The following is a 17,370-nucleotide window of genomic DNA, read 5'->3' on the forward strand; positions in this document are numbered from 1 at the left end:
CGTTTTTAAATTCTTTTTTTTTTTTTTTTTTTTTTTTTTTTTAAGAAACGTCAAAGTTGTGCCCAACACACGTGGATCAGCAAACACAATAGAGGAGGCCAGTCAGTACTTTTTGGAAAGGGGAGAGAGAGGAAAAGAGAGAGAGGGCAAGAACAACCACACGACACAGCCTTGGACCATGAGCAGAAGCGTCCATGGGAACTCAGGTGGGGGAGGGCAGGCTGTCTGTACGGGGCCAGCGAGGAGCCCTGAGGAGGGAGGGTCAGGCACACCCTGACACACGCCACACGCAGCCTGGCATGCACGCCCTGCACCCACCGAGGTCACCCAGCTGACGTGCCCACGCTGCACGCACGGCTCCCCCGGAGCCCAGGCGCGCCTCACACCGGCACCCTGGGAGAGCAGGGAGCCCCTCCCCACCGGCTCCACGGTGTGGAGGACACAGCCCAGCAGCGAGCAAGGCACATCCTTTGAGTTCTTCAGACGCAGAGAAGTTAGGAGAGCGAGGGGAGGCCCTAGTGGAGCACGGACCCTCCCGGACCCCAGCCTCCTGTTTGTGCTACTGGGCCAGGTGTCCTAGACAGAGGGAGGGAAGGATGGACAGACGGACAGCCAGGGCCTCTAACAGCTTTTGTCTTGAGCTAGACTTCAGTGTCCTTACAGTTGGTAAATGGTTTTCTATAGAATCAATAATATTTTTTCTTTCTTTAAATATATATTTGTTAAAGTTATACCTTTTTGTTTCTCTGGGGAAATCTGCCTCAGCTCATTCCCAATAAATTAATACTCTCGATAGCTTATATTCTGGGGGGTACAGTGGGGCAGGGGGCGTGATCCCAGCCCCAGTCCCTTGTGCTGCGCTGGAGCGGCTGGCAGAAGTCCCCAATGGGCAGTTCTGTGCTGGGCATAGGCCTGTGCTCTGCCACAGATCGGGGAGGGGGCCAAAGCGGCCGTCCGCCTCCCACTGCCTCCCAGGGCAGACCCGGCCTGGCCTCAGGGCAGGGGGCCAGGGGCTGCCCTTCCTCCCCCGCAGCAGGCAGAGCCCGGCGCGGGTGGGCGGGTGTGGCCCAGCAGTTATTGCACAGGGAGCAGCAGACGGGGACGGGCACCCGCCGGGCAGCAGCATTTACTTAGAGCCCTCGGGTCCCCTGGCCAGGCAGTCCTCCAGGCCGGCCTTCCGGCCTGGGCCCAGGGGGCAGGAGTTGTGCTTGTGCAGGGGATGGGCAGCACGGGCCCGCCCCTGCCCGCTTGGCCCCCGTCGGCCCTCCGCCCTGCCCGCTCGCGCTGCGCCCAGAGGTGCCCACCCTGAGGTAAAGGTCAGTGTGCGGGCCGGGGGCCCCGGGCGGCGCGGGCGGGCCCGACGTGAGCAGCCGCGTCACTCCAGCATGGCGTCCAGCTGGTCGGCCAGGTCGTCGAACATGCTGCCGATGTCGTCCAGTATGCTGCCGGTGCTCTTCTCCTCCGCGGACGAGGGGCTGGGGGCGGGCGCGGCGTGAGCCGGCGGCGCGGGCGCGCGACACCCTGCCCGGGCCCCGCCCCTGTCCCTCACGACCTGCCCCGCCTCCACCGAGCCGCAAGATTCGACCCCCGGCTCCGCAGCCCCGCACGACCCGCCCCTGCCTCCGCTCCTCAGCCCTACTCGACCCCGCCCCCGCCGCCCCGGGCCCGGCCCAGCACGACGCGACGCGACCCCGCCCCTGCTGCCCCGGGCCCCGCCCCGCAGCCCCGCCCCGCCCCGCCCCGCCCCTCCCTCGACTCGAGCTGGAGCGCCGCAGCCTCGGAGCGCGCGCGGACCCCGCCCCGCACCTACCGCGCGCCCTGCGCGTCCTCCTGCCGGATCTTCTCCTCTACGGCTTGCAGCGCGGCCGCCAGGCACGCGCTCGTCTCCTCCAGTTTCTGCCGGGCGCTGTCTCCCGGCGAGGCGCCGTCGGGCGCGGCGGGGGGCCCGGCGGTGGCGGTGGCGGTGGTGGCGGCGGCGGCGGCGGCGGCGCGCGGTGGCTTGGCGGGCACGTGCAGCGCGGACGCGCCGGGGGACGGGGGCTTGGCGGGGCTGGCGCTCAGCGAGGGCGGCGTGCTGGCCGGCTTAGCGAGGGCGGCGGGTGGCTGGCGAGCCGGCGAGGGCGCGGGCGACGGGCTGGCACTGCCAGACTGCAGCCCCGCCGCGGCCTTGGCAGGCTTGGGCGCCGTGGGCGGCGGCGGCGGCTTGGGAGACACGGGCGGCGGCGTGCCGTGGGCGCGCTTCACCTCTGCGGGGAGGAGGAGATTCGCACAGGGGGCGGGAGAGCCCTGCCGCAGCGCTCCGCCTCGCCCTCGAGAACAGCGCTGCGGACCCCGCTGCCCCTCGGAGCCCCGGCTCCCTGCAGCCGCCAGGGGGCGCGTTTCCCTATGCGTATCTGCTCGGGTCACCGGCTTCCAGACCCTTCTCTGTCCGCACACTACCCCCTCCATCCCCCTTCAGGTGTGGCCTGCTGCAGACACTGGCCCTTGGGTTGCTTGAATACCACGGGGCCTTCGCATGTCTGATCCTTCTGCTTGGAAGCCTGCCCCCTCTCTCTAGTGCTGGGGTGACTTTCAAGCTTGGTCACTCTCAAGCCTCCCAGAGTCCTCCGTGACCCAGCATCGTGCACCTGTCTTCCCTCCAACAGGTGCTGTTATCCATGGGTTTCTGTGCCTCATCCACTGAACAAGGTGACAAACATCCACCCTCCTCCCAATTTGGGGTCGGCAGTGTTGTCCAATAGGTGGGTGGATGACAGGGTCTGAGGTCTGAGCACAAGGGTCTTCACCTTGTGCTTCCCACCCCATTCCACCTGGCCTTCCTCAAGTTCAAGAGGAAAACCCCTCAGACCATGGAGTGGGGAGGTGGGGGGGGGGGCTTCCCCAGCTGGCTCCCTTCACCTACCTGGGCTGCCAGGACCTGGCAGCGGCACCTTCTTGGAGGCAGGTGTGGGTGAGCCCTGGATCTTGGGAACAGGCTGAGCCAGCATGGGCTTGGGAGAGACAGGCGGCTTGGCTGGCTTCCGGGAATCCGTGTCAGGCGGGGGCAGCGGGGGAAGGTGCATCAGGTCGGAGGGCGGGGGTTCTGCAGGTGGGGGCGGCGGGGGCAGCTCCGGGGGCCCAGTCTGCTCAGAGGTCGGCCTGCGGCGCACGGTGCCCGTGCCATTCTGGTACACAGACAGTGGCGGCGGCGGCTCAGGACCTGCTTCCCGCTCCTTGGCCTTGGGCCGGCGCTTGACCGTGTCAGACTCCGTCAGGATGAACTTGACGCTCTCCTGCTGACTCTGCTTGGCTCGGATGCGCCTCTTGAGCGTGGCACTGGCCTCCACTCTGGCCAGGGGCGGGCCCTCCCCACTCGCCTCTCCCTTGGCTGGACCTCGAGACCGCTGCCGGGCGCTCCCATCCTCCACAAAGTGGCCGTGGTCTGCAGGCCCCCCTGACTCCCCAGGCGCCCTGCGGGCGGTGGCCAGGAGTCCCGTGACCGGCCCGCTGAGGGTGCGGCGCCTGTTCACCACCTCGCCGTCAGGCCCAATGGCTTCCTTGTGCTTCACCGAGGCCAGCACCGTGGCCACCCGGCCTGGCTCCGGGCTGGCGGGGCGGGGCGTGGGGTGGCCCTCAGGGGGCCTGCGGGCTGCTCGGCCCCCACCCCCAATGGATGACAGCTCTAGCATGGCTGCGATGCTCTTCACGCTGCCAGCGCTGCCTGTGTCCACGCTGCCAGCCAGGTCGCTGGCCCGCCGGCGCTGTGCCCGGACCCCCAGCCGGCCATCCTCGGTCCCAGCCCCTTCCGTCTCAGCATCTGGCGCCGACTCATCTGCCAGGTTGGCGCTGGCCATGGCTGAGCTGGAGCGCTTGGGCGGGGGCGGGGGCGGCCCCTTCTTTCGGGGCCGCACCGCAAAGGACTGGCTGCGGTTGACGTTCTTGTCGGTTCCGGCGGGCGCTCGCACCGAGTGGCTACGGCCCACGCGCCGCTGGACGGTGGCGTAGGGCCCTGCGGCGGCTGGCACCAGCAGCTCGTCCCGCTCTGGCTCGCTGTCGGATGCCGCATAGCGATTCAGGCTGTGGGCACGCTTCTTGGGCCGCCCTGGCTCCGCGTCAGCCTCCGGAGGCAGGCACAGTGTGGGCACGGGCGGGGGGGCGGCCGCGGGCACAGGCACGGGCCCGGGAGCGGCCGGCCCTGCGTCGCTCTCCACGGGCTGGGGCAGCACATAGGCAAAGCCGCGGTGTGTGGGTGACTGAGGCAGCGAACGGGGTGACATGGGTCGTTCTGTTGGTGGCAGCAGCTGCGGGGTGGGCTTCACCTTGGCTGTGGCTGGGGCTGGACCATGAGGCCCCCCCAGGGCTTGAGGGGAGCCCGGCTGGGCTTTTGTGGGCGTTTGGGGAGGTGTGAAGTGGCTGGCACCTGGCGGAAGGACCTGCCGCGGCTTGCCAGGCACCGGAGGCACGCTGGCCCGCTTGACGCTGTGGCCGTGGCGGCTGGGCCGGGTCTCCTTGGGTGGGGTGCCAGGGGCTGGCCCTTCGTCCAGCAGGTACTCCTGGCTTCGTGACATGGGGCTGCCGGGCCCAGGGGGCCCGTCCCCCAGCAGCTCCTGAGAGCTGCTCATGTGCCGCGCCTGTCCACCCAGGCTGGGCTCCTGCCGCACGGAGGCCCTCGGCGTCGGGGGCAGGTGGTTGGAGGGCTTCTCGGCGGTGGTGGCGGTGGTGGCGGCGGCGGCGCCCCCCTCGGCCGGGCCAGTCATGGCAGCCTGCAGCTCACCACTGAGCTCGCTGTCCTGGAAGGTGGTCATCTTGGGTGACTGGCAGTCAGCCGGGGCAGGCTCGGGCGGGGGAGGTGACTCAATGGCCATCACCTCGAGCGACTGTGGGGCCTTCCGGCGCAGGGGTCCCCCCTCAAACTTGGCGTACTCTGCCTTCTGCAGCTCCGCCAGTTTCCTCACTGCCAACATCAGCTTCTTCTGGTGGCCTGGGTAGGGCATGGGCAGGTCAGGCCGGGGAGGGCGGCAGGGACCAGAAGGCGGAGGAGCCCGGGGCCGGGGGCCTCACCCAGCTTGGTGATGCCGATCTCCTGTAGGTCTTCCCAGGTGATGTCGGTAATGAAGTCGATGTTCTCATAGCCGTTGTCCACCAGCACTTTGTAGTACTGGGCCAGGCCGATCATGGACAGCCACACAGCCAGGTTCGCCTGTGGAGCAGGGGACACGGAGGGCAGCCCGAGCTAGCTGTCCACACCCTGCTCGCTACTCCGAGCTTTCGGGGGTGGGGGCACCGGGCCAGCCTGGCACAGACAGACAGAAGGACGGATAGACAGGCCAGAGGTGTCAGCTTCAGAGACAGCGCGACCTCAGTAGGAGCCCAAGGCCAGCAGCACACACGCATGTGCGAGCACACGCACACACACACAGGGGTGACCCTATCCTCGGGACACCGTTTGGGGGGGGGGAGCAAGAACGAGCTTCCTCACCTGCCAAGGCAGCCGTGGGGACAGCACCCCGGGGGACACGCCTTGCACGTCATAGACACGGACACACGGCACCACCGACCGGACACGTGTACGCACACGGTGCATCCCAGCCATACGCGGGCACCAACACTCTCCACATCACGCGCACACCCTCTCGCCACTTCCACACCCTCACTGGGCACACGTCACGCACGCGTGGAACTACCCGTGATGCTCTTTACCCAGAAGCACGTGGTGGCTCCCTGAACCACGTCCACCTGTGCACACTCCCAGCTGGATGTCACTCGCCCACCAACACGCGGCACACTTGGTCACCCCTGGGTGCACAGAGCAAAGCAGGCCCGCGGGACGGGGACCTGCTCGTTGGGAGCACCCCCGAGCCGCCGACGGAGCACGCTGAGCATGAACCCGCCAGTCGCCGACCCACAGCCCTGGGGGCTCCGGGTGGCCACGGGATCTCTCCTCAAGCCCAGCCCGAGGCTCAGAGAGGCAGCGTAGATTCCACAGGCCTGGGGCCCGCCTTGCGCAGGCCCAGAACCTGTCACACCACAGGTTGATGGTTAGCCACGGCACGAACCGTGGTCTGTGTGGGCGTCCGCCATCCACACAGCCAGCGCGTGCAGTGCGATGTGTGGGTGTGTGCATGCAGTCGTCAGCGGGCGCCTTGGCTATATTTGGTGCACGCGTGCTGTCTGTACACACGAAGCAGGCGGACACCCTCCCCGCGCACGTGTCTGGGTGCACACGCATCCGTCAGCACGGGGGCCTCTAGCGTCTGGGTGGGTATGCGGTGGGCAGTGCTGCGGGGTGCCAGGCGGGTGCCCGGGTGGCTGCCCGGGTGTGGAGGGATCTTTGCGGGAGCGCATACTGGAGAGGGGCACCCTCCCGGCTTCAGGCTCCCCTTGCCCTGACGAACCCCAGAGGCTGTCACCCCTGCCCCCAGAAGGCTGGCTCCAGCACCCGTGACAGATAAACAGAGGCCATCCTCTTTTCTCTCTCTGGAGCCCCGGAGGGCGGGTGAGGGCTGTAGCCAGGGAGGCAGTCTGTCTGTCTGTCTGACCATCCTGGGCACAGCCGCTGGGGTGCAGGGAGCCTTACGGGTTTGTGCTCAGGCAGCCAGTCGGGAATGCTCAAGCCGCTGATCTCTGCGGTGATCTTCTTCCGGTGGCCTGGCTTGGTGACCCCGATGGCCGTGAGGTCCTAGGTAGAGGAGAGGCCCGTTAGCAGCAGGCTGGGGGCAGGGGGGCCATGTCGGTCGTGACCGGCGGCCAGCCTTTGGGCAGCCCACCTCCGGGGTCATGCGGCTGATGGTGGGCAGGTCGTAGCCAGCGCTGATGAAATTGGGGGCATAGAGTTGCAGCTGGAACGTGGCGAGCCACTGGCCGACGGCCTCGGCACTCTGGAAGACACAAGGCACCCGCTGCAGGCTCGCTCGCCTGCCCGCCCACCGGGCATGCGTGCACCCCGGCCGCTGCGCTGTCTCCTTCTCTGCTCAGCAGAAGGCCTCGGCCGCTCGGTCTGCCGTCCGCCGGTCCCCCTGTGGCCGGGCCTGGGGCGGCCTGGCACCGGTGCTGCTCCTCACTGTGGGCTCCCCAACGCCGCCGTCGCGAGCTCCGTCAGCGTCCTGGCCTCCTCCCGTGGTCTCCACCAGAAGAGTCCAGCTGCTGTCCGTGTCATGGGCTTCCCTGACCATCCCCCCGTTCCTGCACCAGGGACACCCTGTGGTGCAGCCCCGTGTAAGGGGCTCGGGACCGGGGCCTCGGGTGGGGCGCCTCAGCACAGCCCCCACACTCCCTGGCGGGTGGGCTCCGTCCAGGGGCGTGGGGGAGGAAACAGCCAGCCGCTCGCACCTTCTCAGCACATGGGGCCCTGCTCACCCCCCCGTCACACACACACACACACACACACACACACACACACACACACACACACACACACCTGGTCTCGCCTCACACCCGCAGCCTTCTACACGCACACACACAAGCACACGTGCCCGGCTCACCATCGCCACCCACACGCAGGCACGTTCCCTGCTCACCTCACACCCACGTCTCACTGCCAGGACGCGCTAGCTGACATACATGACCCACGCGATAGATGACAGCTACACACACAGACTGACAGACGGACAGAAGTACGGGCCTGGCCTGTCAAGGGCCCCCCGCCACGCCGCGGCCAGACCACGCAGGCTGCCCGGGAGCCCCTCCCTGCTGCCAGCCCCGGCCCTGTACCTTGCCCTCCGAGGCTGGCTCCGGCTTCCTGGGTGGCTGCTCCCCATACACCTGCCCTGCGTGGGCCGCTGGGAGCTGGGACCGGGCTGCACCTGGAGACAAGAGGGCGTGGTGGGGCCGGGGCCACCCGGGGGGCCACCTCCTCGCCAGGCCAGCAGTGCCGCGTCCTTGCTCTTACCTGTGGAGCCCTCTGGAGGCTTGGCGGGGCCGTCCCCAGGGCTGGACTCAGAGACCGACTTCTGCGACAGCACCGTCGCCAGGAGCTGCAACCCAGACGGGATGGCTGGCCAGCGCCGCTCTGCACCCAGGCGGCCCCGGCCCTGCCCCCAGACCACCTACCTTGACCCCTTCGGAGCCCGCATGCAGGGTGTGGCCCCCACTGCTTCGTCCACCAGCCACGCTGCCCAGGCTGCCGCTGCGGTCCCCACCTGCCAACACGAGGGAGCACCCTCCGTGGGTGCCGGCCCGGCTGCTGCCTGGGAAGCTCCGCTGCCCTGCTCACCGGGGGGCCCCCCCACGTACCTGCAAAAGGCTTCCTCAGCACCCAGATCTCCTCGGGGGGCGCAGAGGGCCCCGGTGAGCTGCCTGCCTGGGATGGGCTTGGTTCAGTACCTGCCCGAGAACCTGTGGACCAGGAACAGCCTCCTGGAATGTCAGACCAGCCGGGTCCGGGGGCCTGACATGGAGAGGGGGGTGTCCCTGGCCTGTCTGGCCCTAGCTGTCTCCAAGGAGCTGAGAGAACCTCAGAAGACCCCCTCCGCACCCTATACCTTTGAGAGCAGGAGAACGGGGCAAGAGGGCCCAGGCCAGGCAGTCCTGCCAGTGGCCCTGTGGTCCTGGGTGGGGAGAGCAGAGGGTGTACCTCCTCTCTGCCAGGGGAGCAGGGAGGGGGAAGAGGGCCCCAAAAGCCTAGATGACACTGGGCAGGCTGGCCACGCCTCCTAACTGCCCCCCCCCCCCACACACCGTACCCTCACCCCACCTGTCAATGTCCTCATCCTCTCCAGGAGGTAACCCTCTCGGTGGTCCCCGTCTGAAAACAATCCATGCCCTGTGGATTCGCCCCCCAACCCTCTCACTCACTCTGCACCAGCCATGCTATGCTGGCCTCCTTTGGGACCCTTATGCTCTGCTCTGCCTCAGTGCCTTTGCATATGTGAGCCCTGCTGTCAGGATGCTGTGCCTGGGGCCAGCCCCTCCCATTTCTCAGGGGCTTCTCTGAGCACCCTAAGAAGCAAGTCTCCGTCCACGTTCCCTATGGCGTTAGTCGTCACGTCTGTTCGTGTATTTACGCCACTGGCCCCTGCTCCCCTCCCTTCCCAGAGGTGAGCTCCTCGAGAGCAAGAATGACGCCCATCATTCTTGGACGTCTGGGTCACCGTCTATTCCTAGTGGCTGGTGCACAATGTCTATTAAATAAATGAAGGAAAAGGTGTGGGGGTGCTGATGAGAGCCGGCATGACCCCACTCTGGATCCCACACCTAGGAGTGGCCCTGCCACCCAACACACGTGCACCGGCTTCCTTCGGGCCCCCAAGCCCAGGCCTGGGTGGGACTTGCCTGCTCGCTTCACGATGGCCTCGCCCAGGGACGACGGGAAGTAGCCCACCCGGTCGTTGCCCGTCCGGTTGTCATGGATACAGCCCTTCCACCGGCCATCCGGATGCTGCTCTAGGACCTGCCAGATGAGGCGGGGGGTGGGGGGGGCGTGCTCAGGGGGACACCCCACAGGCCCAGTGGGCGGGTGGCCCCCAGACCACCCAACTGCTGCACAAGGTGTTATGGGCGTCACGTCCGGGGTCCCGCCCACCCTTGCCCGCACAGCCCCGGGCCGCCCTTACTGTGATGATGTCCCCAGCTTTCACGTTGAGGCTGGTCAGGTCGTAATTGTTGCAGTAATCCTTGGTCGCCCGGACCTGCAGGGCCGCCGAGGCCTCTGGGGACACAGGAGACAGACCCCCCCCCACAGTCCTTCGAGCTGGCCTGACCCAGCCCTGCCCTCCCCATTATCCCCAACCCCCCCCAACCCCGCCCTGGTCCCACCTCGAAGCAGTTGTTTGATCTCCTTGCTGGCTTGGGATGTGGTGAACTGGTGCACAATGTCCAGGGCCGTCTGGCTGTAGGTGTTCCTCACGTGGGCATTAATCCCATTCTGTATGTGCCAGAGGGTGAGGCCCGTCAGGAGCCCCCATGCCCCCACGTGCCCCAGCTCCCCCAGCCCCCTGACTCACATCCAGCAGCAGCCGGACCACTTCTGTCTTCCCGCAGAGTGCGGCCTCATGCAGGGCTGTGCCAGACTTGGTCTGGCGGTTTATGTCGATGCCGGCTTGGAGGAGGAGTCTAGAAGGAGGGTGGGCGGGTGGGAGTGGGCAGCGCCTCGTGGCAGGAGCTCTGTCCCATCCCCCCATGGGGCCCCAGGTCCCAGGCCCTGAGGGTGAGCCAGCCCTGCCCTGCCTCCCGGGCAACAGGGGGTCTGACAGTGACCAAGCACTGGTGCAAGTGCTGGCCTCGTGCTAACCCGTACAGCGGGGTCTCGGAGAAGTCAAGTGTCTCCACGAGGTCGCCCAGCAAGTGTCAGGGCCACAACCTGGGCTTGGGGCTGAAGAAGCCAACCCCCAGACCCCTCCAGTGCATCCTTTACGTGGGCGGCCGGAGGCATCCTTTGCACGCGGAGGCCTGATGGCATCCCCTCGGCTCCCTGGCTGCTCCTGTCACTAAACCGGGAGCAGGAAGCCCATGGCCGGGTCTCCCTCCCCCCAGCCGCACTCGGCCATACCTGATGATGTCAATGTGGCCGTTCTTGGCTGCCAGATGCAGGGGGCTGGTGCCGTTGGGGTCGGTCGTATCCCCCGGCCGGGGCTCCAGCAAGGCCGCGCACATGTTGCTATTTAGAAGCAGCTGGACCACCTTGAGGAGGGGTCAGAGAAGGGGGGCCCGCACATGGGGCGGGAGGCTGCAGGCGTGTCTCCCCTCCCCCACCCCAGGAGGGAAGACAGAGCAGATGGAGTCCCACCCAGCTCTCTGGGGACACTTACCCCAACGCGGCCGAACTCACAAGCCAGGTCCAGGGGCGTCTTCCCCGAGTTGTCCACCATGCATGGATTGGACTGGTGCTGTAGCAGCATTTCGGACTGTGGGGCCGCAGGGCGCAGTCAGACTCGAGGGCGGCTGCTGGGCTGGCACCGCCCGTGCAAGGGCCCTCCCCACCCCCACCCTGAGGTGTCCCTTACCACATCATAGTGACCGTGTTGGGCTGCCAGGTGCAGAGGGATGTGGCCCTCGTCAGACGGGATGTTCACCGCCGAGCCCGCCTTCAGCACCAGCTTCATGGGCTCCTTCCGGCCCTGCCAGGCCGCATAGTGCAGCGGCCGCATGCCTAGGAGTGGGCAGGGGGCCCGTTGGGAGCTAGCCCTTGACCCTGGACCCAACCCAGGCCCACAGGATACTGATCCCATGGAATCCCGCTTCCACCCAGATGGAGACTCGGGACTGACACCTCAATCATGGGACCATTCAGGTCTCTAGAGACACTACCCCTGACCTTGACCCCCTGATCTGGCTCCGAGGTCCCTATCAGGCCTTGCCTTTGTTGTCCTTGATGTCCACAGCAGCCTGGGCCTCCAGCAGCAGGGAGATCAATTCTGTGTTGCCGTTCAGGGCCGCGTGGTGCAGGGCCGAGAAACTGCAGCGGGCGACAGGCATGAAAAGGCAAGGACCCGGGCACCCCGGCCTTCCGCAGGAGCCCCCCTGGAACCCCTTGCCAGCCGGGCATCTCCCTGGCTGAGAACTCACCCATCTGGGTCCTGGAAGTTGACATTGATCTTCTTGGTGGAGCCCAGGAGCTCTAGGGATGGGAAAGTGACAGTGAGGGGGGCTCTGCCCAGCCCCTCCAGGCAGCCTAAGAGCAGGCAGAGGGTGCTGGCTAGCTCTCTGGCAGGCTCAGAGCCAAAGCTATCTTTAGTCTTTAGCCAGAAAACATTTCATCTCTGTCCCCTGCACTCAGCTCCAGGTACCAGCTTTTGGACTGAACTAAGGTGTTGGTAAGTTCACAGAGCCAAAGGCTCCAAGCCTGTCCCCACCGGGGGAAGGAAGCCAGAGCTGTGCACCCACACAGGCACACACATGTGCACATGTACCCCCTCCCTTGGGACGCTGGCTAAGCACCTGCCGATGGCGGGAGGGAGAGAGCCGGCACAATCTGTTTCTCCAAAGGACCCAGATGGGGCCGGGGGTGGCCTGGGAAGGCTGGAACACCCGGAAATGGGGGTATCTCTGGGGGAAGATCTGCATTTTCAGGGTGCAGCCTCCCCCCATTCCCAGCCCTGGGCCTGCCCGTGTGGTTGAGTCCCACCTGGCAAGGCAGGAAGGGGAGGCAGGCTGGTGGCCTGGTGCCCCTGAGTGACGACACAAGCATGGCCACCACATCTACAAGGGCCCACTTGGGCACTGGGATCAGTCTGCCTGAAGCCCGAGGGGCCCAAGCCCTCCCTTTGGGTCCCTAGTCTCCTCCCGAACCGCCCCCCCCCCCACCCAGGTCCTGGCCTCCACCAGCTGACTGTCAGAGGAGGGGAGCCCACCGAAACCCTCCCTGTGGGCTCGGTTCCAGCCGGACTCAGGCCAAGCCCCTGCCTGTCTGGGCCATGGTTACATAACCCATTTGTGGGTCAGTCGCTCTGTGAGGGAGGGGCTGGCAGGACAGAAGCCCCTTTGTCCAGGCCCAGGACAGGGATGGAGGCAGGGGCCCCCAAGAGCAGGAACCCAAGGGAGTCGAGTCACAGAGGGGCTGCTCCAGGAGCTGCTTGGTGACCCACAGCAGCCCCCACTGCCCCAGCCTTGGCTCTCAGCCGCGGGATGCGTGGTGTGAGGCCTCGAGGGCCCACAGAGCCTACGAAGTCAGTAGGGCTCAAATTCAGAGTCTCACTGGGCCCTTACTAGCCCTATAGCCCTGGCCTTGAGCTCAAAGGGGGCTAACGGGGCCAGCCTCATAGGCTTAAGTGTGCGTCCACCCTTAAAGCATGAAGGGTCTGGCAGAGAGTCGCCTCCATAAGTGGCAATTACTAGTTTTAGCTCTGTGGGAATCCCACCCCCAACCTCTCCAGCGAGGGGTTTCTCCTGCACAGAGTAGAGCAGAGCAGAGGCTCCTGGGAAAGAGGCGTCTCCGCTGCCCCACTCCCGCCCTGCTCACACACTTTGGGGCACTGATGTCCATCTAAGGTGGCAGCAAAGCCACCCTCCCCTCAGTGGTCCAGGCCAAAACCTTGGAGTCAGCCCTGAGCGCCCGATAGTGTCTCCATCAGCAAGTCCTGTTTGGCTCCACCTTCAAGACGACCTCCGAATACACTCGGGGTCCTATTATTCTCCCCACGGTCACTGTCACCACCCTGACCAGGCCAGCATCTCTCAAAGGATCGCTGCCATCACCTCTCCACTGTCATCCCCACTTGTACCCTGCCCCTCAGTCTGTCCTCTGTACCACTGAGGTCAGGGGGACCCTGTTAGAACATGACATCCCACCACTCCTCTCCTGAAACCCTCCAACAGCTCCTGTGTCACTGGGGGCGAAGACCAACGCTGGCCAATGGCTCACAGGACATGGCCCTCCTGCTTCGCTTTGACTTTCTCATCAGCCCTCTTCCAGCCACACAAGCCTCAGTGATGGTGCTACAGCACACTGGCGGCCCCTGCCACAGGGCCTTTGCACACACTGTGTATATGGTGGAGGGGGGCTGCTTTCCCCCCATTTATCCCCATGACTCTCTCCCTTATGTCATTCAGGACTTTATCCAAATGCCACCTGCTTGGAGAAGCCCCACCGGGCTCCCCATCTAGAATGGCAACCCCCTTCCTGTCCCTATCTGTTGTGTTTCTCTCTCTGGCCCCTATCAATACCGCCTAATGATTGTTGTCTGTCTCCATCACTAAACAACACGATCCAGAAGGATGGGGTTTTTATCTATTGTGCTCAATGCCATATCCTTGGTGGCAGAAACAGTGCGGGGCCCATATGAGATGCTAGGTAAATTGGTGCCGGAACAGATACCCTGGATCCCCAACATTGCTGTCCCGTAGCAGCACCTGCCCCCTGGGGGCCATGCTCAGGATGTTCTCTTCTAGAACACTCTCCCCAGTTCTGATGTTTGCTCCCCCTTCTCGTTAATTCCAAGGTAGCCAGGTCTCCCCACCCCTCTCACCTGGCCACACCTGCAAGCATTGAAATTTTAGAGGGGCTGGAGGTCAAGGCCCCAGAAGGGCAGTCCCCATCAGGAAGACCACTCCTTACACGAGGGGGGAATCCCACTGAGGTCCCGTCACCCCCTCCTCGCTGTAGGTCTCCTCAGAGGGAAAGGTAGCTGGAATTGGTGGAGGGGAGCCCGAGATCTTGGAGCACCCCCGATTCCTGTGGTGGGCCCCGGGCTCACAGGGAAGTTACACAACCGAAGCCTGCCTGGGGTTGGGGAGGCGCAGTTCACAGAGACAGGCGCTCTGTGTGACGCTGGAGCAGGCACGGCTGGAGGGGCCTGAGAGGCAGGGGAGAAGGGGGCAGGTGGGGATGCAGAGGTCCCCCTTCTCTGGTCCACAAGGGCCCAAGTCCTGCAGCCTCCACGTGGCCGATGTACATAAACTTCGTCCCCAACCTGCCCCATGTCTTGGGCTCTCCCAGCTCTGGTCATCCAGTCCTCTCACCACTTTCCTGGGACCATCCCTGCCCTTGAGGTGGGCCCCAGACTCCAAACTGCAGAGGCCCAGGCAGGGGGTGGGGGTGGGGTCTCAGCCCCTCTCTCACGCTGCCCTTGGGGCCTCCCTCCACCCCTGCCCAGATGCTCCTCCAACCACAGAAGCCACTTGTCTGCCAGCCCCACAGAGCCACATCTGTCCCCTCTAGGGATGCAGTCCTGGCCTCTGACGCCAGCACAGGGCAAGGCGCTCTCTCACCTCCCCAGGTCAGGCAGGGCCAGGTGGTCTCCCCCCTGCCCCCACCCCAGGCAGGGAGCTCTGGCCGGATACCGCAAGGAAAGTATTAGTGGGCCAAGGTGAGACGAAACAGGCATGTTGGTCTGTAGCGCGCAGTGAATTCGGGGAAGGGGAGGTGGGGCCAGAAGAAAGGGCACAAGGCCAGCCCCACCCTGGCATTCTCCCTCCAGAGCACCGTCTCCTTCCCCTCAAGGACAGCCGCTGAGGGTCCCGGTGCCTGAGCGTGTGAGAGGAGGCTTGCTTGGAGGCAGACCCTGGGGCAACACTCAGGGCTTGGGGTGGAGGGAAGGTACCAGAAGTGGGTGGAGGTCACAGAAACAACTATCCAGGGAAGACCTCTGGAGTCCGGGGGTCCGAGAGAGCACCGCTGGATGCCCCCCACCCCATGGCCCAAACTCCAGCCTGTACTTTGCTGAATCAAAATACATCTTACTCCAAAGCAGGCCAGCGTTGCCATGACAACCGAGCTAATTCATGGAGGGATTTCTCTGTCTGATTTATTACGCCCGCCCCTGTGAGTCAGAGAGCCCAGATACGGGGCCCAGGGCAGGTGTCTCTCCCAGAAAGCAGACCATGCAGGGACAAATGCGAAGATCCAGGTACAAGTCCCCACACCTTCCCTGGACGGCCCAATCTGATGCCCCGGCTTCCCCTGAAGCCCGTCTGGGGCTGCCTAAGGAGACAGTCACAGCACTTCCCGAGCATGTATGAAGTACCTGTTCTTCGTGCGTGCTCTTCTGTGAGGCAGGGACCAAAACCGCCCCCATCCTACAGATGAGGAGACTGAGGACTGGAGAGCCGGAGTCCTCGGTTCCCAAGGTCGCGTGACCACTAGGTGGAAACCTTTACCTTGCCTTCCCTCCCTTTCAATCCCTCCTTTCAATCCCTCCACCTGCTTTCAAGGCTCGGCTAAGGCTGCCTCGGCCTAGAAGCCCTCCCCTTCTGAGCCCTGAGGCCATGAAGCTGACCCCAACTAGCAGACCATCCCTGGGCCTGGAGAGCACAAGACAGAGCCAGCCTGTATATATGTGCCCTGGGTTACCTACAGTCCCGGGGGGGGGGGGGGCGGGCGGGGGGAGAGTGAGGCACCCAGACCGCACGTGCCACCCTGCAGAGTCCTGCCCGTGCCCGCACAGGTGCCCTGACACACTGACATGGCCATACGTGCGCAGCCGCACACCCAGCTGGTCCACACACCCATCCATCCATCTCCGGTGGCCCCCGGGGAGGCTCTGGGCTGAGCTGGGATGAGTGCTGGGATCAGGACTCCAAGCTCCCAACCTTTCCCAGGGGCCCTCACAGCGCAAGCTCAGGATGGCCACTGGGAGCCCCCTCCCCCCACTGCCCAGCCCCTTTCCCAGCAGGGAAGCCAGAGAGGACCAGGGTCTGCGGCAGGGTCTGCACCTGCCTGGAGCACAGGCTTGCCCTGGGCTGGGCGACCTTGGGCCTCTGCTCCCGCATGAGTAAATGGCCCCCAGCCGGCCATGCCTGGGCAGCCACACCCCCAACATGGTCCTGCCCCCCATTCCCTGCAAAGCGTGTTATTAAACATGGGGCGGGGAGGGGGTCTGACAGGGACTGTCAGTCCTGTGGTGGCCCCTCACCGCCAGGGCCCCCTCCCTCCCTCCACGGTGGGGAAGCGGGGCGGGGGGGTGGGGGTGGCATCTGCCTCGCCCTTTGATGGCCCAGCAAAGCCCTCCAGCTGTCAGCCCGTAGCCCGGGAAGGGAGGGGGACGCCTGTGGCCAGGTGCCGGCTGGTTGGGGGGGGGGGGGCTGGGGGACGGGCCGGAGGCGGGGGTGCCGACCGAGGGTCTGGGCGCCGCTGGCCCCGCCCCGCCCCCGGGGACCCGACAGCATCCCCCGCGCCGGGAGGGGTGGGGGGCCGGCGCCCGAGGTGGCCCCCGCCCGCCCGCGCCCCCCGCACTCACTGGCCTTCCCGGGCCGCGGCCTCTGCAGCAGCCTCTGCGCGGTCCCCACGTCCTCCGCCTTCACCGCCTGCACCAGCTCTTGCTCCTTCCCCATGGCGCGGCCGGGCCGCAGCGACGCGGCTGCGCTCCGTGCGCTCGGCGCGGCTCAGAGGCGGCGGCGGCGGCCCCGCGGCCCCGGCCGCATCCTCCTACCTCCCCCGCCGCCTCCTCCGCCGCCCGCGCCCGGCGCGGTCCTCGGGCTCGGGCTCGGGCTCGGGCTCGGGCTCGGGCTCGGGCTCCCGGCGCCGAGGGGCGGGGAGCGCGTCACGGGCGGGGGGCGGCCCAGGGCGGGGGCGCGGCACCTGGCGCCGCCTCCCGGACGCCTGGGTCCCCCTCCTGCGGCCGCTGACCTCCGTCCGCCCGCGCCGGCCGCGCGCCCGGCTCCTTGGCTCCGCCCCTACATCGGGCCCCGTGCTCCCGAGACGCCCCCTCCCCACGTGCGGGCCGCGCCGGCCGCGCCGGCCTCTGCGGACAGCCCGCGGCCCCAGGCGACCGCCAGGGGCTGGGGACGGCAGCCGCCGGGGGTGGGGGGGGCGGTGCTGGACACTGAGCCCCGACACGGCGGCGGCGCGAGGCTGAGCCCGAGAGAGGTTTCCAGAGGCTGCGGGATCCACGGGGCGGGGGGAGGGACTCGGAGGCAGTGGGCGGGCGGGGACCCGGGCGCCTAGAGACCCGGGCACGGGCGGCACGGGCGGCACGGGAGCCGGCCTGCCAGAGGCTGTCAGACATTTCTGGCCCGTGG

General features: G+C 66.3%; 1 protein-coding gene across 2 annotated transcripts; it reads right to left on the bottom strand.

Annotated features, from left to right (window-relative positions):
• Positions 1–10: 10 nt before the first annotated feature.
• Positions 11–16,929, bottom strand: CASKIN1 (CASK interacting protein 1). 2 transcript variants are annotated; one of them, XM_027043573.2, is made up of 20 exons: positions 16,590–16,929; positions 11,482–11,533; positions 11,274–11,371; positions 10,920–11,065; positions 10,725–10,820; positions 10,466–10,596; positions 9,921–10,029; positions 9,733–9,841; positions 9,531–9,625; positions 9,250–9,367; positions 8,212–8,313; positions 8,029–8,117; positions 7,868–7,952; positions 7,690–7,781; positions 6,747–6,857; positions 6,557–6,658; positions 5,041–5,179; positions 2,903–4,960; positions 1,811–2,246; positions 11–1,475 (listed from the first exon to the last, which is right to left on the bottom strand). In XM_027043573.2, exons 1-20 carry the CDS (start codon positions 16,681–16,683, stop codon positions 1,376–1,378), a joined length of 4,362 nt encoding a protein of 1,453 aa, XP_026899374.1. In that variant the 5' UTR covers positions 16,684–16,929; the 3' UTR covers positions 11–1,375. The 2 variants fall into 2 exon arrangements, with proteins under 2 accessions (XP_026899374.1, XP_053068857.1); XM_053212882.1 differs by lacking the exons at positions 6,557–6,658; positions 6,747–6,857 and having other exon boundaries at positions 16,590–16,927.
• Between the last annotated feature and the right edge of the window lie 441 nt (positions 16,930–17,370).

Source organism: Acinonyx jubatus, chromosome E3 (genome assembly GCF_027475565.1).
Source record: "Acinonyx jubatus isolate Ajub_Pintada_27869175 chromosome E3, VMU_Ajub_asm_v1.0, whole genome shotgun sequence".
Classification (NCBI taxonomy): domain Eukaryota; kingdom Metazoa; phylum Chordata; class Mammalia; order Carnivora; family Felidae; genus Acinonyx; species Acinonyx jubatus.